At 43.3% G+C, this 24,979-nt stretch overlaps 11 protein-coding genes across 11 annotated transcripts; 5 read left to right on the top strand and 6 right to left on the bottom strand.

Annotated features, from left to right (window-relative positions):
* Window positions 1-12: 12 nt before the first annotated feature.
* Window positions 13-1,957, top strand: VTP21DRAFT_3146 (uncharacterized protein; the record flags this gene model as incomplete). Its single annotated transcript, XM_069393417.1, has 6 exons — window positions 13-177; window positions 248-383; window positions 455-561; window positions 634-742; window positions 809-1,689; window positions 1,751-1,957. 6 exons carry the CDS (start codon window positions 13-15, stop codon window positions 1,955-1,957), a joined length of 1,605 nt encoding a protein of 534 aa, XP_069249756.1.
* A 478-nt stretch (window positions 1,958-2,435) lies between these two features.
* Window positions 2,436-4,429, bottom strand: VTP21DRAFT_3145 (uncharacterized protein; the record flags this gene model as incomplete). Its single annotated transcript, XM_069393416.1, has 4 exons — window positions 2,436-2,840; window positions 2,913-3,323; window positions 3,393-3,663; window positions 3,723-4,429. 4 exons carry the CDS (start codon window positions 4,427-4,429, stop codon window positions 2,436-2,438), a joined length of 1,794 nt encoding a protein of 597 aa, XP_069249755.1.
* Window positions 4,430-6,838: 2,409 nt separating this feature from the next.
* Window positions 6,839-9,698, top strand: VTP21DRAFT_3144 (uncharacterized protein; the record flags this gene model as incomplete). The annotated part of the gene is made up of 10 exons (XM_069393415.1): window positions 6,839-6,994; window positions 7,062-7,143; window positions 7,201-7,546; window positions 7,614-7,731; window positions 7,805-7,951; window positions 8,039-8,185; window positions 8,258-8,356; window positions 8,430-8,525; window positions 8,593-9,439; window positions 9,544-9,698. 10 exons carry the CDS (start codon window positions 6,839-6,841, stop codon window positions 9,696-9,698), a joined length of 2,193 nt encoding a protein of 730 aa, XP_069249754.1.
* A 323-nt stretch (window positions 9,699-10,021) lies between these two features.
* Window positions 10,022-10,306, bottom strand: VTP21DRAFT_3143 (uncharacterized protein; the record flags this gene model as incomplete). The annotated part of the gene is made up of 2 exons (XM_069393414.1): window positions 10,022-10,203; window positions 10,264-10,306. 2 exons carry the CDS (start codon window positions 10,304-10,306, stop codon window positions 10,022-10,024), a joined length of 225 nt encoding a protein of 74 aa, XP_069249753.1.
* A 157-nt stretch (window positions 10,307-10,463) lies between these two features.
* VTP21DRAFT_3142 (uncharacterized protein) lies at window positions 10,464-11,546 on the top strand (the record flags this gene model as incomplete). Its single annotated transcript, XM_069393413.1, has 5 exons — window positions 10,464-10,567; window positions 10,641-10,659; window positions 10,747-10,851; window positions 10,929-10,986; window positions 11,065-11,546. The coding sequence occupies 5 exons, from the start codon at window positions 10,464-10,466 to the stop codon at window positions 11,544-11,546; spliced, it is 768 nt and encodes a 255-aa protein (XP_069249752.1).
* Window positions 11,547-12,079: 533 nt separating this feature from the next.
* Window positions 12,080-14,937, bottom strand: VTP21DRAFT_3141 (uncharacterized protein; the record flags this gene model as incomplete). Its single annotated transcript, XM_069393412.1, has 11 exons — window positions 12,080-12,290; window positions 12,358-12,892; window positions 12,957-13,382; window positions 13,444-13,559; window positions 13,620-13,741; window positions 13,799-13,909; window positions 13,981-14,131; window positions 14,195-14,282; window positions 14,377-14,485; window positions 14,553-14,668; window positions 14,739-14,937. The coding sequence occupies 11 exons, from the start codon at window positions 14,935-14,937 to the stop codon at window positions 12,080-12,082; spliced, it is 2,184 nt and encodes a 727-aa protein (XP_069249751.1).
* Window positions 14,938-16,252: 1,315 nt separating this feature from the next.
* VTP21DRAFT_3140 (uncharacterized protein) lies at window positions 16,253-18,257 on the top strand (the record flags this gene model as incomplete). Its single annotated transcript, XM_069393411.1, has 7 exons — window positions 16,253-16,282; window positions 16,357-16,400; window positions 16,492-16,694; window positions 16,761-16,891; window positions 16,972-17,252; window positions 17,321-17,625; window positions 17,695-18,257. The coding sequence occupies 7 exons, from the start codon at window positions 16,253-16,255 to the stop codon at window positions 18,255-18,257; spliced, it is 1,557 nt and encodes a 518-aa protein (XP_069249750.1).
* Window positions 18,258-18,695: 438 nt separating this feature from the next.
* VTP21DRAFT_3139 (uncharacterized protein) lies at window positions 18,696-20,380 on the top strand (the record flags this gene model as incomplete). The annotated part of the gene is made up of 5 exons (XM_069393409.1): window positions 18,696-19,382; window positions 19,439-19,542; window positions 19,635-19,761; window positions 19,819-19,962; window positions 20,039-20,380. The coding sequence occupies 5 exons, from the start codon at window positions 18,696-18,698 to the stop codon at window positions 20,378-20,380; spliced, it is 1,404 nt and encodes a 467-aa protein (XP_069249749.1).
* A 559-nt stretch (window positions 20,381-20,939) lies between these two features.
* Window positions 20,940-22,441, bottom strand: VTP21DRAFT_3138 (uncharacterized protein; the record flags this gene model as incomplete). The annotated part of the gene is made up of 4 exons (XM_069393408.1): window positions 20,940-21,977; window positions 22,054-22,172; window positions 22,247-22,336; window positions 22,402-22,441. 4 exons carry the CDS (start codon window positions 22,439-22,441, stop codon window positions 20,940-20,942), a joined length of 1,287 nt encoding a protein of 428 aa, XP_069249748.1.
* Window positions 22,442-22,844: 403 nt separating this feature from the next.
* Window positions 22,845-24,431, bottom strand: VTP21DRAFT_3137 (uncharacterized protein; the record flags this gene model as incomplete). The annotated part of the gene is made up of 4 exons (XM_069393407.1): window positions 22,845-23,566; window positions 23,631-23,684; window positions 23,755-24,146; window positions 24,229-24,431. The coding sequence occupies 4 exons, from the start codon at window positions 24,429-24,431 to the stop codon at window positions 22,845-22,847; spliced, it is 1,371 nt and encodes a 456-aa protein (XP_069249747.1).
* Window positions 24,432-24,655: 224 nt separating this feature from the next.
* VTP21DRAFT_3136 (uncharacterized protein) lies at window positions 24,656-24,979 on the bottom strand (the record flags this gene model as incomplete). The annotated part of the gene is made up of 2 exons (XM_069393406.1): window positions 24,656-24,757; window positions 24,836-24,979. 2 exons carry the CDS (start codon window positions 24,977-24,979, stop codon window positions 24,656-24,658), a joined length of 246 nt encoding a protein of 81 aa, XP_069249746.1.

The raw sequence follows: 24,979 nt of genomic DNA, 5'->3' as shown, positions 1-24,979 counted from the left end.
CCCGTAGCGACCATGGAAATTTCAGAGGAAGAAACGAGAAGATATCTGCAGCTTATGCAAGATTCTCTCCATGCTTCAGAACGGACGCTTCAAGAGGCCATCTCTGTCCACCAGGGATATCAATCTCTTAAAGCATTGCTCTCTGATTTGCCTTCAAAAACCTCACATCAGGTTATGGTAAAGAGCCGTTGACTTGTAGTCCTTAGATCGTAACTAAGCCTGATTATTACAAATCATGTTCACAAAGGTACCACTAGGCAAGTGTGCTTTTGTTCCTGGCAAACTCATACACACCAATGAGGTTATGGTGAGGCTAGGTGAAGAATATTTCGCTGAACGAAGCGCATCTCAGGCTTGCGATATTATTGACCGCAGATTGAATGGTTACTACCTAGTTTAATTGGTGTTTTAACGAAACTGCGAATTACTTAATTTATCTCTTTCTTCTCAACAGATACTCAGGAGCAAATCGAAAATCTTCGCAAAAATGTTGAAGAGATAAAGATCAAGTTGGAAGTAGCACCTGGAGCAGCTACGAAATCAGGAACGTTTACTAGAGGGGTATGCGTGAAATTCTTTGAATAAGCTTCACTTATTTTGCATTAGAGCCTATACTTATTAAACTTCTATTAGACTAATGAAGAAGGCTTGCCGATAGTTGAAATTATGGAAGAATATCATTCTGATGAAGAACAAACACCCAAAAAGGTTGAAAAGGGTAAAGGAAGAGAGCAGGCTCGAGGTAATATTTCAGTAGAATATTTTTTTTTCTGATAGCTCTGTAATTCACCTATTTTGTCTCTTGTAGTTATTGTACAAGAGAAATCTTTAGAGGAGCAAAAGGAAGACGAGGATATTCTCGCCCGACTACGCCAACTTGAACTCGAAGAAGAGCAAGATGAATTAGAAGTAAATGACGAGGAGCCAAATGATTTCCTGCCGTATTCGTCCACACCTACAAGTGTGGAAGAGCCATCAATTAAGAGCGCACTTCGACAAAGTAGCACCAGTCCGACTAGGAAACAAGTAAGATTCCGCGAAGAATTATCAGATGATAGTGAAGGGGGGGACGAGGATGATATGGATGTGATAGAGGAGGGAGATGAGCTACTGGCTGCGCAATTAGTTCGGTCTCTACAAACAATGAGAGGACCTGGTGAGGTACGAAAGGAGATAAAAGAAGTAAAGGAACGCGGGCTATCGGATACGGGGACAGAGAAGAAAAAACTGTCTCGGTTTATGCAACAAAGACAACAGGCTTCTTCGGACGCAATTGGGGTTGTGAAGGAAAGGAATGTCAATACGGCTGTTGCCCCGCCTTCTAAACCTGCTAATTCCACTAGAGTACAGAGTTCCCAGCCGAAAGTATCCGTTTTCAAGCAACAGAAGCTGCAGCAACAGATACAGCAAACTGACCCTATACATCAAACTATTAAAACAAATTCTATCTCTGTGTCTGAGTCCTCCTCATCTCCCGCTCCACCTGAGATTGCAACTGCCCCTCGGAAAATGTCGAGATTTAAGCAATCGATGCAATCCTCGTCATCTGCATCCTCCTCAAATCCTAAAAAACTTGCGTCCGCTGCCAAGAATAAGCAGAGTGAAGATTTAATGAAGTCCGTTGTGGTAGAACGTGAGTCAGAGCAATTTGACGATGAGGAATTCGAGTATAAAATGCAAATGAAAGAGGTAAAATCCTATGCAATATTATCCTATTTCTGATTGCAAGCACTTATACTATCCCAACCAGATTTCAAGGGATTATTATCGACGTCGGCATGATATGATAGCTGCTAGTGGAGGTTTTTCTTTTGATGGAACTAAACCGGATATTCCTGTCATCGACGACCTTTTACCAATACCTGGGCATGAAGCGGACGATAATGAAGAGGAAGAGGAGGAGCAAAAAAAGATATCTTTATTTAAGAAATCAAGATTGGGGAATAATTTCGCATGAAAGTACGAAATTAAAATGCCGAGTAGTGTAATATAATTTTTTTTTATTTTTGAGAATAGAGTCTGAAAACGAAAGAGAACAAAAAAAAAAGAACAAAGAACAAAAACTCTACAAAAAAAGACAATCTCTGAAAAGGGTGGTATGCACTTACACGTTTCATGGTTGAGATAGTGCTAGCAGGAATAGAGAAGAGGAAATACTAAAAAGGTCGATAAAAGGAACGGAATGAGTCAAAAGAGTAGGTTGAGGAAAGAATATCAGAGGGTATTGGTCGGGATGGGAAAGTAGGTCGTGAATAGTCCCAAATCCCCAAACAACGGGTAGTGGGGACGCTTGAGGATAGTGGAGATATAAAAAGGAGTGGAAGGGGGAATATAAAAGGAAGGGCTGCAGAAATTACAATTCCTTAGAAGAAAGTATAAGATACAAATAGGTATACCAAAAACTCCATGACCCGTACGATCTTAACTGATTCATACTATTCTTGTTTGTCTCGTTTAACAGCTCCTTTAATAAATCTCAGGAAACGTTGACCATATTCTTGCGGGTGAACGGCTGAAATCCCACATTTATCCTGAGTCAGGGATTTAAAGAAATGCTCGGCCTTTTTTGTTAAATTGTAGGGGGTTAGAATATCGATAATCCCCAAGTAGTACAGCTCCTTCGAGGCCTGGTTTTGTTCGTTTGTGGACATAAAGCCACCCTCGTCAGCATAGAAAGCGCATTTAAACCGCTCAGGAGCCGCTTCATTCGGAAGCTTATTGGATGATGAGGAAACTCGAACCGGATCGGACTCCACCACAGCTTTACGAAGTGCACCAACTGTACCAGAACGTTTGGAGGGTATCCGCTGGAGACCACGCTCCTCTTTCACAGCATCAGGCTACGTCAAAAATATATTTAGCAACCGCCTTTAATATAATTGGTATTAGACTGATTCCATCTGACTATTTACCTGAAAAACCCATAGACTATTCTCGCGTAAGTTATCTTTGTTCCCTCTGGAGCGGTCATGGATTCCAACCAAGAGCGAATAATCCATAATGTTCAGTTCCTGGAGCAAACGTACATCTCGCTCCAGCTGGTTGATAAACATCTGTCTTTTTTCAGGTCCTAATTCAAGATGTTTTTCGCGTTCCAGCCAATTTAAATCTTTCATCACAGCACGAGGATTCGTGCGAGCTTCCTCTTCAGAAATTGAACGCCCGATAGTTGACCCCTTCAAGTCAAAAGTCTCGTGGATATCCTTGTCGGCTGGGAATACATTCTGCATTACGACGAAATGAATCTTCCTCCCGTGGGGTAGTTTAACACGGTGAAGTCCATAAAACCGGCAAAGGAGCGTGTTAGGATTTTCTTTTACGTGCTGTTATGGAACAAAAAAAAAAAGAAAATTGATAAAATGTCTGGCGAGTGTCCATCTAAGAATAATCACCTCATAATATCGCTTTAAAATTCTTCGCATCCATTTGTGTTCTGAATGGTGTATTGTTTTGATGATGAACCGATAATCTTGCGAGTAGTAAAAGAAAGCACCGCTTTTGCCAGACGAGCTGAGCTCAGACAAAACGTACTTGTTCGTCAGTGACATAAGATAATCTGCCGGATTTATGCCGAATAATTCACGCAGATGGCGGAAGACCCAAGGGGCATAATCTTTGAACTTGAAATCGTATTTCGCAGAAGGAGTGAGCTCATTTCCATTACTAAGTCAAACAAAAAAGCAATTAGCTTGCTATTCAAATAGTTTCGAGTTGGCACTAACATATCGAATGTCATCTTATGTGCGGCGGAAAAATCCATATCTGTTAAAGTTTGCTGGGGTTTCGCCGTGCATCGTGAAACGGAGACTCGAATACCCGTCAGCATATTATACATCAGCACATAATTAACATGGCCCTCATCAATGCGAGTCCCGACTAAGACTTCATCATCAGAGCGCTTGAGTTTTGACAAGCGGCGAGCCTTTCGCCGTGCGAGCTCTTCCTGAAGTTCAAGTAGTTCTTTCCCATCATTCCCATGAACGTAGGAATTACGACGCGGAATGGCGCTTGATACAGCTGTAGTTGTGCGGCGTGGAGCGACGTACGTAGCAGAGCGTTGTATATTAGGATTATACCCATTGACCTTTACTTCTTTAGTTGGATGCGAAATAGGCTGACGCTGTGTTGAGTCGTGCGATAACCGTGGAATCGTCGCCAATACTGGTTCATCACGTTGCTTCTGTTCTTTATGCACCGCCGCTGCCTCCTGCTGCTTAACCTCAAAACTTAGTCGAGTCGATACTGCGTCTATCTTGCGATTACTTGGAATGTGATGTGTCGGAAGTGTGTGAGCTTTGTCCTTGAGTGAAAACGATTCTGAGAGCTTATGAGGCGTGTAGATAGTACGACTTGAATAGGTACGCTGGGCTGGCTTAACGTTAGGAGTAGGGCTAACAGTGTTACGCGTGTTGGCCATTATGCCAATCATGCAATGATGAGAAGCCTTAGAGCTAACAAGTAGTTCAAGAGGAGAGGTTATTTAATAGGAGAAAATGAAGGATGAAAAAAAGGAGGGGCTAATTAAAGGATAAAATAGGGCGAGAGTAAAATACACATCTCAGGGCTTACTGAGGTGATTCTGAGGTGCGTAAATTGTCCACTAATAAAATTCCATCAATAGCATAAAAGTGCCAAAAAAATAAATATGTGTAAAGCTGATGATGTGGTTTTCTCCTCCCAAAATATGAAAAAGGAAAGGAATGAGTTTGACGGATGAGTCCTATGGATTTCCAGTGTTCAAAAGAACAAAAAGAATAAGAAATGCAGAATAACCACCGAAAGTTTTCTGTGCAACTGACGGCGAAGTGGCTTGGCGAGAGTTCTTTTTAAAATACACGAACTTAGGACTAATTATCCTGTAATCTATTACCATGCATCCCTCCTCCCCTCTTGCGCCTAACCATCCCAGGGTGAATCAATGTTTGTTGTTCTGGGAACCATTCTCGTTCACGCTCTTGGCAAATCGACCCAACTAATAATTACAAGAGAAGGATAATATCTATAACTCTAGCCATTTATTGTGATTATTGGCTTCCAAAAATGGAAACTTGATGAGATGGATACCCACATGCACTCATCCAAAATCGAATGGTGTATGCGGACACTCTGATAAGCATGCATGCGGAAATCTAAGCCTGTTATTGAAAGTCCGGGCTGACGCCCATTTATCATGATACAATCTGTAAGCTGTTTCGATATTGAAATAAGGAAAATGTAAAAAGAGGCTATTTCAAAAAATAAAATACGAGTTCAAAATCTTAACATTATTGCAAAAGAATGAGCTATATACAAGGATATAGAATTAGCGTGGTGAAAAAATGGGGGGAGAGTAAGATGAAACTAGAAGAGCAACATATATATATAGATATCGACTCTATAATTACAGAAATGAACAAGACTAAACAATTACAATTAAGCTAGCTTCTTCTTTGCAGTGTCACAACGTATATGACTCCATGAATAAAATATCGTGCCACAGCAAACTAGCAATGTTCCCCATAAGACAGCCATTTCCCCAGTTGCCTTATTTCTCCCTCGAAAAACCAACAATGATATGCCCAGCGAGAGCACCTTTCTCACGCTCAATACAACATGCAGTGTAAGCGCGCTGGCCATAGCCGTCAATCGATGGACGCCCAACAAGCAAATATATTGTGTAACTACATTGAGTAAAAGGAAATGCCATAGGTAAGGCGATTGATTGGTAAGAAGAAGGTGAAGCTGGTGCAGTATTTGGCGGCGGAAAGGAAGGAAGAGAGGGAGCCCGAAAAAATGTAAGTAAAAAAGGCCTTCACGCCATTGTTGTTGACCGTGAATACGGACAGTGTTTTCTTGAAAATAAGACATTGCGGTCGTCAATAATAGGGCAGCTGACAGGATAGTGACACCTTTCATAACCTCGAAAGTATCGGTTGGCGACTGATTGATCTGTTAGAAACATTTGTTAAAATAAATAGTAAATCACGACTCTATCAAAAATGAATACACAAAATTACCTTTTCTTGTGAGTTTACACACCCTAGAGTTGCAACAATAACCCCAAGACTTACAAACCCAACGCCTATTACCTCCCCTTTGGTATAATTTCTTCCATTGATCCATCCAACCACCATGCAAAATGCGAGACCACCACTCCTAAAAACAATGTGCAAGGGAACGCCGATATTAAAAGCGAGTGCCCAGTTGTTAAGCAAACTTGCAGAGAAAAATAGGAGTGTTTGAACGGCCCAGCGCCAAAGAGGGATGTGGGGTATTTGGTGGCGGAAAATAGAGCTAAAGGAGGTGGGGATTAAATGAATGGGGAAGGACACGAGAGAAACAAAAAGAAATTGCAAGAACGTTATGAGATGTCCCGTTGAAGGTTCTGAGCTATTTTTCATAAAAGTAGGCGTTAGCTAGATTCTACAGAGATCATTCATACTGCATTCTACCTGACGAGCACCTCAAGTGTATACACATTCGTACAGCATCCCCCAAAAATAAACGAACCCATAAGTAGTAGTTCAACAAAGGAAATTTGGAGAAGAGCAAGGATGAATTTGGGTATTATTGTGGTATTCTGCTCTGGTATCGGTTGTTCTGTATCAATATGTGCCATGGGTATCTATAATGATGATATAAGTAAATAGGAGATATGAAAGAGTAAAGAGAAAGAATTTAATTAAAATTGCGAATAGAACTTGGCCACCTTTCATCAATGGGCTCATTTTTAACTTCCGACCTTGGACCACATAAATACTAAGCCACCAAACGAGTCAAAATTTGACGCGCCTAATTCATAAATAATTCATCCTGACTTATCTCGAACTTCCTTTTTTTTAGGATAAAAAGAGACAAAATGGACACCATAGTCGATAATATTACCGAAAAAATGGAGGATATTTCTGTTCACCATCATAACAATGCCCCGGTTTCAAAGCCTGCCCCAGCACATAAAAAAGCAGACAAGAAAGCGAAGAAAGAAGGAGCCAATGAAGGTTCATATCCGCTTGAGGTTAGGAGAATTTTAATAGGATATTCGTGAAGGCATTTGTCTGAAAAGCTAAGAACACCAATTTTAGATCACCCCACCGCCCGAATATTTTTCGCATCGTATCAAGATGTTCGATGACCTGAAGAAAAAGTACGATGAGCAAATTAAGGGTAAATTTTTCTCATTTTATTTTTATTACCATTTATTTAATGACCAGAGTATAATAGCTAAACCCCGCGAGGCTATTACGATTACGTTACCCGATGGTTCCGAAAAGCCTGCTACCTCGTGGGAAACCTCCCCAATGGATATTGCCCGCGATATTTCTAAATCGCTTGCTGAAAGAGTAGTCATCGCAAAGGTGAATGGTCAACTCTGGGACCTTACCCGTCCTTTTGAAGCGTCCTGCAAATTGGAGCTTTTGGATTTCGAACATGATGAGGGCAAGATGGTATTCTGGCACTCAAGCGCTCACGTATTGGGTGAGGCAGCAGAAAGACACTATGGTTGTCACCTCTGCATCGGCCCGCCCTTGGAGGATGGCTTTTATTATGAATTCGGATTAAATGAACGGTAAGCTCATCAGATTATTTGTACTGTGGTATCAAAAGAGTTGTTGACTAAAATCAACGATTTTTAGAGTTGTTTCGCCGCAGGATTATCCATCGCTCGAGACCATCGCAAAAAATATTGTGAAGGAGAAGCAACCATTCGAGCGACTTGAAATGACAAAGGAGGAACTTTTAGAGATGTTCAAGGTACTTCTGCCCTATACTTATATATTCTCCCGAACTCTTTTTTAATATCCAATTTTTTATTTTCGATGTTTAGCATAATCCTTATAAAGTCCATATTATCAATGATAAGATTCCCGATGGTACCTCAACGACTGTGTACCGTTGTGGGCCTCTGATTGATTTGTGCCGCGGTCCGCACGTTCCCAATACCGGCCGTATAAAAGCATTCTCCGTTATGAAGGTATGTTTATTAAGAGGATAAAATGGGAAAATTAGCACATAATAAATAAGGGCCGTGATAACTCATTATTTTTGTCTCTGATCCTAGAACTCCTCCTCCTACTTCCTTGGAAATTCTGAAAATGACTCACTTCAACGCATTTACGGTATTTCTTTCCCTGATGCAAAGCAGATGAAAGAATACAAACATTTCATTGAAGAGGCGGCAAAACGCGACCATCGCAAGATTGGCAAGGTATAGGACTAAAATTTCGTAGGAATCTGCTATTTGCATGCTCTAATTCTTTTCATTCTCCTTTGTCTATAGGAACAAGAGCTTTTCTTCTTCCATGAATTGAGCCCTGGTAGCTGTTTCTTCCTCCCCCATGGCGCACGGATATATAACACGCTCATGAACTTCATTAAAGTGCGAAAGAATCTTTTAAGGTGGATAGATAAACCATATGCTAAACTGGTTTCCATTATTCTTCAACTGATAGGGGGAGTATCGCAACCGTGGATTCAATGAAGTTGTTTCGCCCAACATCTACAACACTAAATTATGGGAGACGTCCGGCCACTGGCAAAACTATTCGGTGAGTGTTATACTTTATTAACTGGAATAATTATTTTCATTTATCGCCGACTCTTCCGAATCGCTAGGAAAATATGTTTGCATTCGAAGTTGAAAAGGAAAAGTTTGCGCTTAAACCTATGAACTGCCCGGGTCACTGTCTGATGTTCGCCCACCGCGAGCGGTCCTATCGCGAACTTCCTCTACGCTTAGCCGATTTCGGTGTGCTTCACCGCAATGAATTCTCTGGAGCCCTCACTGGTCTTACCCGTGTGCGCCGTTTCCAGCAAGATGATGCTCACATCTTCTGCCGTCAAGATCAACTTGATACCGAAATGGAAGGAGTATTTGACTTTTTGAAGCGGGTGTATGGAATTTTCGGATTTGAATTTTCGTTGAAGCTCTCCACGAGACCGGAGAAATATCTTGGAAGCGTGGAAGTCTGGAATGATGCTGAGAGAAGATTAGAGGGCGCTTTGAACAAGCTTGGAGAGCCCTGGGAACTCAATCCTGGAGATGGTGCCTTCTATGGGCCGAAGATTGATGTGAAGATTTCGGATGCACTTAGGAGGAAGCACCAGTGTGCCACGATTCAGCTTGATTTCATGCTTCCGGAGCGGTTCGATCTCCAGTATCGCAATGAGAACTCGGAGGGAGAACAATACTCTCGACCGGTGATTATCCACCGTGCCGTCCTCGGATCTGTGGAGCGGATGATCGCTATTCTCACTGAGCACTATGGAGGAAAGTGGCCGTTCTGGATCAGTCCTCGCCAGGTCCTTGTCGTTCCCGTTTCCGCACCATTTTTCGCCTATGCTGAGCGTGTAAGACAGGCTTTGCATGATGCTGGCTTGTTTGCAGATGCAGATCTGGGCGACAATACACTTAATAAGAAGATTCGCAATGGAGAGCTTGCACAATATAACTTTATCTTCGGTATGTAGAACATTGTCTAAACCCTAATTGCTTCTTTCTCGAACAATTCGAGTTTCTCAATGCTTTGAATAACTGATCGCCCTCTTTGCCATTTCATCATCTAGTGGTGGGCGCTGAGGAAGAGAGCACCCAGTCTGTCAATGTGCGCAATCGTGACGATGTTGGAACGAAGGGCAAGACGGAGACGGTGCCTCTCAAGGAGGTCGTGGAGAGATTGGTCAAGCTTAAGGAGAGCAAGGCAATAAAGAACCAGATCTAGAGGACAATTCTAGAGAATATAACTTATAGGGTAGTGAATTAGCAATAGTGTTCCTGTTCCTTTTTTCCTTGAAATAAATCCGATTTGGTTAATGGAAGCAGAGATTTCCCTTTTCGAGCGGTCCCTTGCTTTACATCGAATCATTCGAACCAATCAGTCTTACTTTAACTTATTTTGATTTTGCGAGGCGCGGCCAACGTCTGTTCTATTTCCAACTATTCTTGGTTGTTCTATTTTTAACAAACTGCATATTGCTTTTGAAGAGCATCACCATCCCCGTCCTCTCCCCCTCCCCCCTCTCTGGCCCGCCGTTCTCAGCCATATTAATATCCACCCAAAATTCCACCATCAAGATTCCCTTTCGCCTCACGGCCGCGGAGCACATCAGTCTCCCTACCGTACTCTAATCTGATCGATGTAGCCTCTCCCCCATCGCCAATTACCGAGCGCAAATCGTCCTTCTCGCGCTTAAAGCTCAGTCCCTTTGCTCCTCCTTCCATCATCACTACACAGACCACTTCATCACCGCTTCATCAGTCTAGCCTTAAGTCTGGCCAATCCTTACCGACTCCTTTAACAACCGCCCCTACCGCAAAATCGAACGTCATTGATTCATATATATGGCTTGGCCTCTACTTCTTCTTCAACCTCGTCTTAACCATCTACAACAAAGCGGTCTTTGAAAGTCTAGGATTTAAGTTTCCATTTACCGTTACGGCCATCCACACATTATGTGGTGCAGTGGGAACATTGTTTGCGGCTAAGATGGGTCATTTCAAGCCAACACGCTTGAGTCACCAGGAGAATATGGTGATGCTGATGTTCTCGCTTCTGTACACCCTTAATATTGCAGTAAGCAACGTGGCCCTGTAAGTTATTATTAGGTGCGCTATCGACAATTCGGCTACTAACAAAATTTATGATTTTTTTTTGGCGGAATAGACAACTAGTAAAAATATCGGTAGATATACTTTGATGATTGGGATAATGTTTTTGACCTATACTCTAACCGGATTTTACCTACCGTCATTTTTTTCTGTTATATCAGCTTCATCAAATCATTCGCGCAATGACACCCTTGTTCACGATTGGACTGTCTGTAATGGTATTGAAAAAGCAATACCCCTCTGCAATCTATATCTCTCTTATACCAGTAAGTTAGATAAGGGTACCTCCATTATTTATTTCAGACGGGCTTAGCTAACTGTATCAACATCGCTATAACGTTAGATTGTAGCTGGGGTCACTTTCACTTCGCTGGGCGATCTTGGATACAAGTCCTCATTTGGTATGCATCCTGATGAAACCTATGAAAGTCTCCGAATTTTCAAACTTGATAATCCCACTACAACCTTACTGCATATAGGCCTTTTCCTAACCGTTTTAAGTGCGTTCCTTGCAGCCCTCAAAACCGTGGTCACCAATCGTGTACAAGTGGGCAAGCTAAAGCTCCACCCCATGGATGTGCTTTATCGCATGTCGCCGCTTGCCTTTATACAATCCCTCATGTACGCCCGCCTTACTGGCGAATTGACCCAAGTGTCCGATTTCTGGTACACGCAAATGACTCCCTCCGTATTCTTGTTGATTGCTCTTAATGGCGTGATGGCGTTTTTCCTGAACGTGGTGAGCTTCACTTCAAACGGTAAGACTAGCGCACTGATGATGACGGTGGCCGGAAACGTCAAGCAAGTCTTAACCATCCTGGTGGTGGTGCCGCTGTTTGGAGAGACTGTGACGGCCCTAGGCGGTTTTGGCATTGTCTTGACTCTTATGGGGGGAGCCTGGTACACCATGCTAGAGTTCAAGGAAAAGAATCGCAAAATGGAGCTATTGGGAGGACGTTAATTTTTAAAACCACTGTTTTGTACGTTACCTTGGTTATTTCCTTATGTTCCGTGGATTTTTTTTCTTCGTCGGGCTCTTTTCTCCCTTGCTATCTTAATATTATTTATGATTTTTTATCCTTCTGTGGTGTGCAACTAGATACTTTTATATAACTTGTATTGGATTTTTTTTATTCTCTTTTTGAATATAAATTATATCCTTCGTTTAACGACAAAGTGCTTATAAGGTGGCTATCTTATTGGTATGGTTATTCACCTTTGCGTTAGTCTTGTATTTTTAGGTTAAATAGAGAAATGATTATATTGTAAGGCATTTCTTAATATCGATTCAGCGAAGATGTTTCTTGTTTGGATCTTCATTGGTCTTGGGAGAAGAGTCAAGTGTGAGTGCTGATTACATTAAAATTACATTTAAGATAGGGTTGAAATACAAATATTTTAAACATCCACCGTATGCTTCTTCGAGGCATGTATCCCAGCGCTGACCCACGCTTTTTGCTACCTCCCTTCTTGTCCATTTGGCTTTACCACTGCTTATTTGTCCCGCTCATTTTCGGTACCCAAAGGTTTTGTCGCTTCGTCGTTACCATTAATATTCCGGGTGAGCCGGTCCACTTCACTATGCAAACGCGCATTTTCCTGGCGAAGCTTTTCGTTCTCTCCTATTAGAGAACGTAGCTGGCGGTAAAGCATAGACGAATGGGCTGAAGATTCACTGTAGGGTTGTCCACCTATATGGGTCAACCTATACAAAAGTTTGGGATAAAGTAAGTCATTATTCCCAGCTAAGCATCTCACCAAGTTTAATTCACCTCTCTAGGCTTTCGTCCTCCATGTTACCCAATGACTTTCCGCCGCTACTTATTCCCGCTATCAGCTCTGTAAGCATTTGTTTTTGTAACTCATTCTGCCGCACTAGAAACTCTAATCGAGGTCCTATAGCTGCAGGATCCAATTTTGAAGCATGTGACTGCTGCCCCCGCGAAATCGAAGAGTATGGACTCAATGAGGGCGAGCCATTTACTGAATCGCGTTCCGAAGACTCGGAACCGCCCCCCGTGGAGTGCCCCATACCTCCTCTTTTTGTGTCCTCCGTCGAGACTTCGAAACGGCCCCTTCGCCCGATACCCATACACTCTACGTACTCCGGCCGCTCTATTGTGAAGCGACCGCACCTGCAGCCTTCATCACGAGAAGTAGAAGATTCCCTTGACAAGGGCTGAGCTGAGAGTGGAGGAGAACTAAAGGTAGATCCATGAGAAGGTGCAGAGTGGATCGGAGCTGGTGAAAAGTGTTTTGGAATGGAAAGTGGATAAGGGAGAGGTTGCTTCAACCGAATCTCGCGAGCTATCATAGAAAAAGAACCGGTTCGCCCTAGAGTTCCATTCCAAATTTATTTTATTTTACATACCTTTTCTCGGTGGGATTTCCCCTTCATGTACTTGATTAAAGCCCTCGTCTTTATCCTTTACTCCTGGTTTGAATTTTTGCTCTTGGGCCCCAGCACCTATGCCTGTTCCATCAGCCAAAAATTCGCTCCCCACTTCATTTTTTGACCATTCTCCAGGCGATACCACAGGGCTCTTGTTCACTGCAACCACGTCCCCAGGAACGAACGCTATATGTTTACTCTGCTGCTCGGGAAATGCCGACTTTTGATCATCCTTGATGATGGCAGACGGAGGGACATTTTCCACAGGTTTTTTGACTTCTATTTTCATATTATCGGCGTTGCTCTCGTCCTCAGTGCTCAGCGAAGGACCTAAGCCCTCGGAGGTCGCACCGTCGAAATCCCAAGAGACACCCTTCTGATACACATGTCGTTTATGTTGCACCTCTGTTCTCATATAATTTCAAAATTAATAAGGCATCATTGAGCGTGTCAATATTTTATATACTCTTATGTTGTCGATGTTCTAATGGTGGTAAATTGGAAAGGAGGGATTTAACCAAAAAATCGCGCTTCTTGGCTTGTTTAAAGAAAGGATGCAGAAGTAACTTTTCAGCGGCAGGTCTATCCAAGGGAAGAGTTAAACGCTTAATTAAGAAGAAGAACACAGCGGATAGAGCATACCGCTTTTGGGGGTCTTTTTGCAGACACGTGTCAATCATATCCTTGAATGTTTTTGAGTACTTGTGCTTAGTCGTTTCTCGATCCAGCGTGGGTGGATCGTTCGAGATCGTCATCATTAGTACCTGTAAGAGTTAAGCTTGGATCAAAACCACCCACCCATATACCCTCTTAGCGCTCACCTTCAATGGCGGATATTTCGAGAAAGGAGCATGCCCCGTAGCTAATTCGATGGCTGTAATTCCAAATGACCAGATATCGGCTTTGTAGTCATACCCACCACTTTGTTCGATCTGAGAAGATATACGCTAGTTAGAGCGAATACTCTAAATCGGCGAAAATGATGGGAAAATAAAAAACGCACCACTTCTGGGGCAAGCCAGCATGGTGTTCCTACAAAGGTTTTTCGTTTGCCTCTACGTTCTCCACTCTCCATAAGAGATGAGCTCACGCCAAAATCGGCAAGCATAACCGAGCCATCTTCATCCATAAGCAAGTTACCAGACTTGATATCTCTACAAATAGATACTAGTTCACTACAGGACGTGTTACAATTCAATCAAAGCATCTTCACGCACCTATGAATGTGCCCATTCTTATGCAAATACTCTAATCCTTGCAATGCTTGCTTCAAAATAGTGGCTATTGAAATCTCATCGAACCCCTCTGGAAATGCGTTCCGCATGATATCCAGGCACGATCCTTTTTTTTTGCAAAATTAACATTATACATACAAGGTGAATTAAGTATTTATGTTCACCTCCAGAAAGGTACGGCGTTACAAGATAAAGTTTAGAATCGTGCACGAATGCACCATGAACGCTAAGAAGATTGCAATGCTTACAGAGAGCCATCACCTGTGTCTCTCTCTATCAAAGAAGAAGGACCATTAATTTAAATTGGACTCCAATAACATATCAGATATGAAAATTTTACTCGTAATTCATCAATTTGATTGCGCTCGAATAAATCTAAATCAATCATCTTAATAGCAACCTTTTTGTTGGTTGGTTTATAGATCGCATGGTATACGACTGCAGAAGAGCCGAATCCTAAACGAACAAAAAAGATCGAATTGGCATCAGGGTGACTCGCTCAAATGGAGAAAGGTCGATAATCTACCAATAGGTGATTTTATCTCATAATCTTCAAAATTAAGTGAGTAGCTTCCGCTCTCCACGTCAACAAAGCTACGTTTAGCCGTGTTTTGGCCGAGTTTGTTAATGAAGCTACTATTACGTGAGAGCGTGTCTTTTATTGAACCGGTGGAGGATGTGCGTGAGACGGGGATGCCAACTAGGGGAGATTTTGGCTCACTCATGGCTTTGAAGGCTATATTAATGTATAAATGTAGAGAGGGGGAAAATGCCTGATGAATTCTTTTTTACGGATGTAAAATGCTAATACTTTTGGGTAAGGGTTGACGAACATTTATTAATATGGTACTCGAGTCGTAGAATTACAATAGATTGTTCTTTTGTCATAAGCCACTAGTGGCAGAGGATCAATAAAGCTCAGATACTTTGGCTGCAAGCCTTTACAATCATCTAGCATCACGTTGGATCCCGTCAATGTGTACACACACAAATAGAGTAAAGCATTATGACAAATCCATTCGACTGGATACTTCTGTATCGTAGTTTGCTTTACTTGCATGCAAATTTAACGGTGTATTTTCGATCCTGTTCCATAAATCGAGTTCTCATGTACCACTGCATCGCGTGCAAAATCTCAACTCGCAACCCTTTAAATAAATGTGAGTTGGTGGCAAGTCAGGGTATATGCATATATGGGCTTTTAAATATACTCCATATGCATATGAGTAAAGCCAATCTATACATCACTAATTCAAGCTCAAGCCAGCCTCGATTTATCCCGGTGCCCTTACCATGTTGAGCATCTCCCCATCAAGTGTATCTCTGCACTTCTACGATTAATCTCGGGCAGATACCTAGTAGTGTTTATAAGCGCTAGAAATATTTGCTTACATTAGAGAAAAGAAAGGTTAAATAGCTCTCTGAATATGAAAGGATGATCATAAACCAATATTAACTACGCCTTTTTCTCTAACTAGACACAATAGGCATCGCTAAACCTACAGCGTATGTCACCTGCAATTAGCCAACATGCCCTGCATACCGCTCCATAGCTCGTGTGTAATGCCGGAGAGCTAGAGCCTAACCAGCTGATAAAGGAGATTGGGTCTGTTACGAGCACCCGATCAACTCCAAAGCCAGAAATTATTGGAGAATTACGAAGCTCTTTTCATTCTACTTTCTGGGACTTGATCCTATCTCATCTAACCTTCTCATCATTAACCCTCTAAAAAGCTCAAGGAAGTGTGCCCCGACTCTTTATGGTTACACCCTGTTTCTGGTGAAAATTATTTTAGAATTTCAAAAGCTCCACAGCGGCAGGAGCCCCTCTGGTGGTTCCAACGCGCTCGATCTTTTTGGATAACGAAAATAGGGAAAATCGAATCCCTCCTTAACAAGTTGATCCCAATTGCCAATTACGGATTGGCAATTTTACTTTAGGCTTTCCCATTTTGTACAGCTATCTTAATTTTACATTCTTTGTTCGCAGCGAATCTTTCCTTTATCCCAGAAGATTCTTGCCAATCTCCCTACTAGAAGATGATTAAGAATATTAACAAGCTAAAGCAGGCAAGTTTTGCAAGAGACTTGTCGCCTGTTGTATTTTCCCTCCTAACCATGGTTTCTCTCTCCTATAAATCTAGTGGACGGGTGAAAAACTAGGCCAGGCAAAAGCTACCCATCACAGGTTTGTGTCTTTTCGGCACGATTTCCTTTCTTTTAGGCTGATGATTACTTTTGGATTGCTTTTTGGATTGGTTGCGTCATTCTCATGCTAGCGATGACTTCAAGCACTTGGAGCAGGAGACCGAGCGCGTCCGTGAATGTGTCGAAAAATTGCACAGCGCGGTCTCACTCTACTTAAGGACCCTAGGGAAAAAAAAGGAGACCATCGAGGATAAACGTGACAAGGCGATGCCCATCGAGGCAATGGGAGCATCGATGATTGCATGCGGTTTCGCTCTCCCTGAATCTCCCTATAGTAAGCATCAGAATCTATTTTTAGCAATGGAAAGATCCTTTTTTCACTTTTGCGGTAATCACTTAGCCAACACATTAAAGCATTTCGGAGAAGCACAAGAGCGACTTGGCTTGGCTCAGATGGAGTTCATTACCAATGTGAAAGAGGGGTTCCTCGCATCATTGGACAGAACCTACGCTGAAATAAAAGAGTACCAGGTAGACTATCTTTTCGCTTTGGATCCAAGAAACCTTGCTGATGCCTTCTGTTGTTCTGCGCTATGTTTTTTTTTTTTTAGCAAATTAGAAAGAAATTGGAGTCGCGGCGGCTCGACTATGATGGCAAGTTGGGCCGACTTCAAAAAGCAAAGAAAGAAAAACCCGAGCTTGAGGAGGAAGTCATGCAAGCTCGACACAAGTTCGAGGAAACCGAAGCTCAGTGCCGTGAAAAAATGGTTGCGATTCTCGAAGCAGAGGAAGAGCATCAAAGACAGCTTGTTGGTTTTATGCAAGCGCAGCTCGAGTACTTTCGACAGAGTGAAGAGATAATGCGCTCTGTGAGCGAATCCTGGGGAGAACCGTATGCAATTCGCTTTGGCTGCGAAAAGATTGGTTTAAGGCTAGACTAAAGAGATGGTTTGCATTTAGGGCTCAAACGCGTGAATCCGTGGCCCCTCTCTCACGGACACCTTCTGCGCCCAATATACTCGCTCGCCGCGCTACCGACGAGTCATCTCGTCCAGCTTCGTCACGCAACAACAGCGAAACTTCGCTCGACAGTGCTAATGACTCAACCTTGGGCCGATCACGCTCTCTGTTTGCGGGTAAAACTATGGAGCGTGCATCGAGTAGAGAGCTGACTACCCCCTCACCCACCGCGAGAAGCCTAACGCCTACTGGAGGTGGCGTGACAGTGGACAGGAGGCCGGCCCCTCCTCCTCCTACAGCGCGATGTAAGTATTTGTAATCTCTTGAGGCCCTCGTTGGTCTGGACATAAATATTTTGGCCTCTGCATTTTTAGCCGCCCCCGCCCCTCCCCGACCCGCCCCTCAAAAAGCTCAAGTGCGTGCGACATACGACTTCCAGGGCGAGAGTGAGGAGGAACTCTCCATGAAAAGGGGCGACGTCATCACAGTGCTCGAGAAGATTGACGACGGTTGGTGGGTGGGTGAAATTACGTCAGGCGGAACGCGGCGCGCGGGGATGTTTCCAGTCAATTACACAGAGGAAATTTCTAGACCCCCCTTACCTGAGCGCAAGCCTTCTTCCACCAGCATCAGCTCCACAGGCTCCTCTCATAACCAGAGGTCAAATGCCGGCATAGAGTATGTAGAGGATTCTGCGTCGTCACCATTTGCCGATGCAGTCGCCTTGCCGGGGACCCCAAGATCGTATACGTCAACGCCTTCGCCGGGAGCGGCTGTAGCAGCTGCGGCGCGGGGTGGGTATTTTACGGGAGTGAATGTGGGCAAGCCGGGCGATCAAGGCGCCAGTTCGAGCACGTGTCGTGAATGTGGCTGCGAAGACTATCAAGCGAATCTATTCAAGCCTGGCAGCTGTAACAACTGTTTCCATAAACACTAGGCACTTCCCAATTTCTAAGCTGCAAAGCTGACATTCATATAAATATATATACATGGGGCTTGCATTTTTCCCCTTCCCCTCTACTTCCCTTGCTGATTCCTCTAAATTGATGCGCTGCACTTATATCTTGTCCCCCGCCTTTTGCCCTTCAATCTCTTTTCGTTTTTGTTCCTTGGAAATTTCTGTTTTCCCATCTTTTGTTTTGATCCCGAGTTGCTGGTTCACTCTTATATAGTAATATTGGTGAGGCGGAGTGTGACTGAGATGGTACAAAATTTTTAAGATTTTCTCTTTGACTAAGAAATACATGCGATAGCTTGCCAATCTCTATGTCCCCATTACCCATTTTGTTCGGATACCCCTCTTAGCAATCTTCCTTCCACCGGGTCCTTTGCTGCTTCTCCTGAAACCTGCTAGAATACATTGTTGATCCTAACAATGGACTCATCATTGCATCGAACATGCACTTCGCTCTTCACGCCCAACTTCTACTGCTCTCTCCAGCAGAGCACCCCTACGCGAATCCCTCTCGCATCCTCCCGCTCCACAGCCCGTTCCATCTCGATTTCATCTCAGTCTCCATGGGAGAGTGTCGAATTGAACAGAGATCACACATCCTCCATTCTACTTTGGGTCGATCCGCCCGTGTCTCCTGCAAGTTTAACCCCAGATCCATTTTTTCGTGATGAATCAGAGAAAGGATGTATAGATTACTCGGCCGATGTAGATCGTGGTGCAGAAGTGGGCGAGATGCACGGAATCAGCCGAGAAAATGAGGGGAAAGGTGAAATTGAGGAGGATGGATCTCGATCGGAAAAATCGCATACTCCAAATTCCTCCTATGTCGCGATGCCGTGGGTTGGGATGAATCTCAATCTGTGGCGAACCAGGATGCACAATAGAGAAATAAGACGTGCCGGAAAATGGGAAAGCATGGCCGGGCATTCACTTGATGAAGGCTTCCAAGCTCATAGCTTCTTGTTTCCGACTCAACTGTCAATGCAAAAGTTTGTGTCGCGAGTATACAAGGGAATACCGAATTGTTGGAGAGCTGAAGCTTGGTGGAATATGGTGGTGCAAGACGAGTCAGAGGACGCTGAGATAGCATTGTTTGGAACCTATCACGTAAGCTCTATCTAGCCATCTTCTCTTCAACGTCCTAATCTCTTTGTTTGAAACAGATGTTGCTTCGATTTCCCTCCTGCCACGAGCACGAGATTGAATTAGATATCTTAAGGGAATGCAAGAGGCAGTATGAAGATCCGCAAAAGGTTCACCGGAATGAGTGAGTTCTTCTGCTTGTGTACCCTTGACCAAATAGATCCTTTTGTCTAATACAGTTTTTCTACATTTTTCATAATGAATTTTTCTATATAGACAGCGAGACATAACGCAAAGTTTGACTAGGATATTAAAATCTTTCTCGAATTTTGATCCAGAGATTGGGTACTGTCGAGGTATATCATCTATAGTGTGTGTGCTTTTATTCTATTATGACGAAGAGGTAATAAGTCACCCTTATGTATGAGCAACCACATCACGGCTAAATATTCATATATAGCGAGCCTTTGCAATGCTCACTCACCTCTTTCGTAAATACGATCTTCACCATCTACTCATTCCTGGCTTCCCGGTACTTATCGAGGGTTATTACGTGTTTGAAAGACTTCTGAAAATCCACCTTCCCAGGGTGGCGAACCGATTAGTAATGCCAAAACTACTTTTCTGATACCCATGTCTCCTGAATGACCTCTCTTTTTATATCCTTTATTATTTATTAGAGTGAATTAAATATAACACCAAGTGCTTATACAACGCGTTGGTTCATCACCATTTTTGCAGGAGTTGTTCCACATTCCACGCTTCTTCGTGTCTGGGATGTGTTTATGCTGGAGGGCTTCGATGTGCTGTTCTTCGTGGCGGTAGCACTCTTGAAACTGCGGTATCTGCGTCTGATGAGAATACGGAATTCAGAAGCGATGCTTGAATTCTTGGGGTCCCAGTTTCTGGCTAGGAGCTACGAAGAGGATAGATTGATGCGATGGGTCCGAAAGATGTATGAGAAGGCCAAGGCCGAGAAAACGGTGAGATTACTGAGAAGAGATTACCGATATGGAAGTTGATCACAAGGTTAATCCAGACCTTGAGCATACTTATTATTTTGTTGTTGTTATCATGGTTATGATTGTTGTTATTTTCATTATTATTGGATACTTCGAATACCTTTTTGAACTTTAAAATTTGCTTATCTTTACCGTTGACTTTAACTGTGTTGAGTTTCGGTACTATATTCCTCTTCTCGACTATATCCCCTTTAGATGTAAATGTGTGTTGATTATCCTTAAGTAGAACTTTTCTACCTCCATTTTTTTTTTCTTTTACCTAGCTGCATAATTAAATTATCACCCGAATTTGTCTGGTACCGAGTAGTCCAAACTTTGCAGGAGAGATCTTTGGATGAATGGGGTTAAATGATGGGCGCGTACTCTGATTTTGCGAAAAAAGATATAAATGCATATAGAAATAGAAGTGGAAACAAAAGGCGAATCAAAGAACAAGGATAAGCAATTAAAGTTACAATAAAGTTTCAGACAGGGTAAATGCTTAAATACAAAATAAAGAGAAGAAAAAACTCGCTTCATTAGATGGGTAGCAGAACACGCTGTCGAACTCGCCATCGCTTTACACCACAAGTGAATTCGAATACCTCCCATTATCTGACCCCCCTAACTCCGAAGCAGCTCCTGCACCCTCGTCCTTTGCACTCGTATCCGAGGGTAGCAGTACTACTTTTGGCACGGACAAATGAGTGCTCGTTGTTCTTCTCACCAGCACCTTGCGTGACGCCTCGGCCAATCCAACCATGGATCCTGAGGGAGAGATTCTACGTCCACTTACATCAAGGGCATTCCTCACACGCTCCACGAGACGCTGAGTCGTCGCCGACACGATCCCTCCGTAGTTTTTTCCTGGGCTCACCAGATCGTCGAGTAGCCGGCGAATCTCCTCGCGCTTATAGGATAAGTTACGCAACGGTGTGTTTGCCAATAATGGTCCCAGAACGCGGAGATAGGTAGAGCGAAGATTTTCAGCCTCTGCAGACAAGTCGTGGAGGGCTCGGATGACGACGTCCACGAGGACGTGGAGATCGTTGGTGTAAAAATAGTCGTAGGTGTCTGGGGTCGTAAAGAGCAGGTAGAGGAGCTTGAGAATAAGCACCTGGAGAGAGGGATCCTCACCGGAAGCACGATTGAGCAAAAAAACGAGACTCTCGCTGAATGTCTTGTATCTACCCGGACGTGCGGCCAACACATCCAATATTGGGTTGATCTCCTCCTCCTCATCCTCGTTCTCCGACGCAACGCTTGAAGCCTGAAAAAGCATGTATTGCTCATTGAGCGCAAGAAGGAGTTTCGTCACCGAAAAGTTCAACTCCTCCATCTCATCGTTCCTCGTGTGCTCGACGATTTCGAGGAGGTAGACAATAAAATGCTGATTCATCATCTCTAGTTCTGATCGTGTGAGGCGATGGACCCGACAGACCTCGTATAATAGCTGGATTACCGGCAGCTGTAAACGAGTTTCTTGAAGATTTAACGCCTGATAATGTAGGCGTGAGAGATACCCTTGTGCTTTCATCCATCGAAACACTTGTGGGTCTTCAAGACCAGCATGGATGAGGATATGATACATTACCCAAAGTTCCCGACTGTTCTCACTCTATCCACCCGAAAAACGCGCAGTTAATTACCGTTAAACTCAGCCCATTTACTAAAGGCATATACATAGAACATACTTCCAAAGCCCTTTGGCTAATTTGCTTCATCATCAGTTCTTTGTGATGAAGGCACAATGGTGAATCCAAAAAATGATAACAACATTCCGCTAGTTCGTGGGGCAACTGGAGAAATTGATCTATCCATAAATAAAATGAGATAAACATTAGTGAAATTCTACAGTGAAGAATCCTAAGTATATAGTTTTAGTACCATGAGCAGCAACAGCACAGTCCACACTTTGGTCTACAACACGCTGAATATTGTTCTCATTACATGGTTGCTTCAGTATATCATCCAACTCTATTCATTAATGAAAGATCATTATCAAAAATAGTAAAGTCATAGTCAATTGCCCGTTAGATTACCACTAAAGAAAGCTAACAGGTGTGGCTCATTATTTGTCATTCTGTATTATATAAGCCTCGATCCCAGCATTCTTCAAGTGGCAAATTCTAGAGTGGACCGATGTCGAATTAGAACAGGGAAAAGAAACTATTTTCTACAAAGAGTAGATTTTGGCCTTGAACAAGGTGCAGATTGGGACCGATCGAAGTCATATGCAAACGTCACAAGTCATGTTTAATTATCATTCCATTCTCAGAGCTAGCACAAAAAAAAGCCATAAAAATGAATAGATATAGAAGGGGTTACCAGGTAGGGGAAAAGTACATAAAAAAGAAACAGACGTAAACAGTAAAAGTCCAAGCATCCTAAAAAAAAGCATTAAATATATATGGGTTTGTGTATGAAGTTGTGTAGAGATGTATATATTTTCAAAGGCACCTCTCTAGCTTTGTAGTTCATTTGTTTAATTCTTCAACTCCTCCTCGTTCAAGAATCCGAGCTGCTCTAGTTTGGCAGTCTGAGCAACAGCTCTCTCGAGAGCCTGTTCAAAGTCTTTAATGATATCACCAATATGCTCGATTCCCACGGAAACACGAATCAATTCCAGTGAAACTCCAGTGAGAACTTGCTCCTCCTCGGTCAATTGCTGATGAGTAGTGCTGGCGGGGTTAATGACCAAGGTTTTGGCGTCACCTACGTTAGCAAGATGGCTGGCCAAGCGAACGGAATTAACAAATGCCTTTCCGGCTTGCACACCCCCTTTGACGCCAAAGCTGAGAACTCCTCCAAACCCATGCTTGAGGTAGCGCTTAGCATTCTCATGGGAGGGATGACTGGGCAAACCAGGGTAAGACACCCATTCCACGGCCGGATGTTTCTCCAACCATTGCGCAAGTTCAAGCGCATTATCCACCGTGCGCTGAACACGGAGTGAAAGCGTTTCCAAGCCTTGAAGCAAAAGGAAGGCACCAAATGGATTCTGGCAGGCTCCAAGGTCACGCATAACGTCCGTGCGTGCCTTAAAGATGAAAGCTAGTTTCCCAAACGCCTCGTGAAATTTAAGTCCATGGTAGCCTTCACATGGTTCTGTAAATTGTGGGAAGCGGCCGTTATCCCACGGGAAGGAGCCAGAGTCGATGATGACGCCACCAATGGTGGTTCCGTGGCCTCCAATCCACTTCGTAGCTAAGCAAGGAAGAATAAAAGATTTAATCCTGTCCTCCAATTCTCAGTGCGCCCAAATGCTTACCCGAATGCACAACGATATCAGCACCGTATTTAATCGGTTGGATTAGATACCCGCCTAGTAAAAATGATAACATTACCAATTAAGTCCAATTACAATGGCCATTGAGGAGGTAGAATCCACTCACCAGCTCCAAAAGTATTGTCCACAATTAGAGGCACACCATGGGCATGAGCTACCTTTGCGATGCCTTCGATGTCGGGCACACTATACTTTGGATTTCCGATGCTCTCAACAAACACCGCCCTTGTCTTCTCATCAATGTGCTTTTCAATGTCTTCGGGTAAATCGGTTTCCGCAAAGTGCACCTTGATGCCATAACGAGGCAACAGGATTTTGAATTGGTTGAACGTACCACCGTAAAGCGAGCTAGAGGCGACAATGTTGTCCCCAGCCTGGGCAAGGGTTGAAATGGCGATGAATTGCGCGGCCATACCAGAAGATGTTGCTAGAGCTGCAATACCGCCCTCGAGGGCGGCCATACGTTTTTCAAACACTTCAACCGTTGGGTTGCCAATTCTATATTAACGTCAAAATGATTCCGTCGAAGAATTAGCTCCTGGTTATCCATTTTTTTTGCCTTCGTCTTGTAATGCATTACCTGGAATAAATGTTGCCGTATTCATTTAAACTGAAGAGGCGGGCACCATGTTCTGAATCATTAAACGCGAATGAGGCGGTCGAGTATATCGGTACAGCTCGAGCATTGGTAGCGACATCGACGCTCTGTCCTCCGTGCACTTGGATAGTATCGAAGTGGAGATCTTGATGATATTCTCCGTTAACGTGCGTGTGTGTGTGCATTCCCTAAAGAGTATTTTATGGTGAACCAGATGGTGAGGAAACGGTCTTGCCGTGGAGGAAGACTCCTAAGGAATTAAGAAGAAAGAAGGTTAAGTGGGAAGAAAAATAAATAAACTCCGGAAAGGCCCCCATTTATAAAGAATGAAAAAGGAAACCATTTTTATTGGCTCGTTATTACGAGATAATTGAATCTGAACTTTATTCATTGTGAATGGGCAGCAAAATCAAGATGGAATTTGATCCTCCAAATTCGAAGTCACGGAACTCAGTGCGGTGGCAACCCGAGGCAGATAGAATGCTTGCGTCAATTTCGCCTCCGAGGAGGACTACAGAGGGAATATTGCAAGCAAAACAACACATGCGCACCCGTGCTGCGAGATGCGAATGGCGAAGGATGGGCGTACCATGATCTCAGCCGAGATATGGGGTCCATGTGGATATGATTGGTTCCGAAAGAGATCATTGTAGGAAAATATACAGCGATAAGGCGCTCCAACGCGGTCGAGGGCGCCCCGAAACAGCCATGGAATTGAGTCATCAGCTTCCAT

This window comes from Calcarisporiella thermophila (assembly GCF_041956535.1).
Source record: "Calcarisporiella thermophila strain CBS 279.70 unplaced genomic scaffold VTP21scaffold_16, whole genome shotgun sequence".
Lineage (NCBI taxonomy): Eukaryota > Fungi > Calcarisporiellomycota > Calcarisporiellomycetes > Calcarisporiellales > Calcarisporiellaceae > Calcarisporiella > Calcarisporiella thermophila.
Note: the sequence above shows the minus strand (reverse complement) of the source record. Positions and strands in the feature narration are given on the sequence as shown.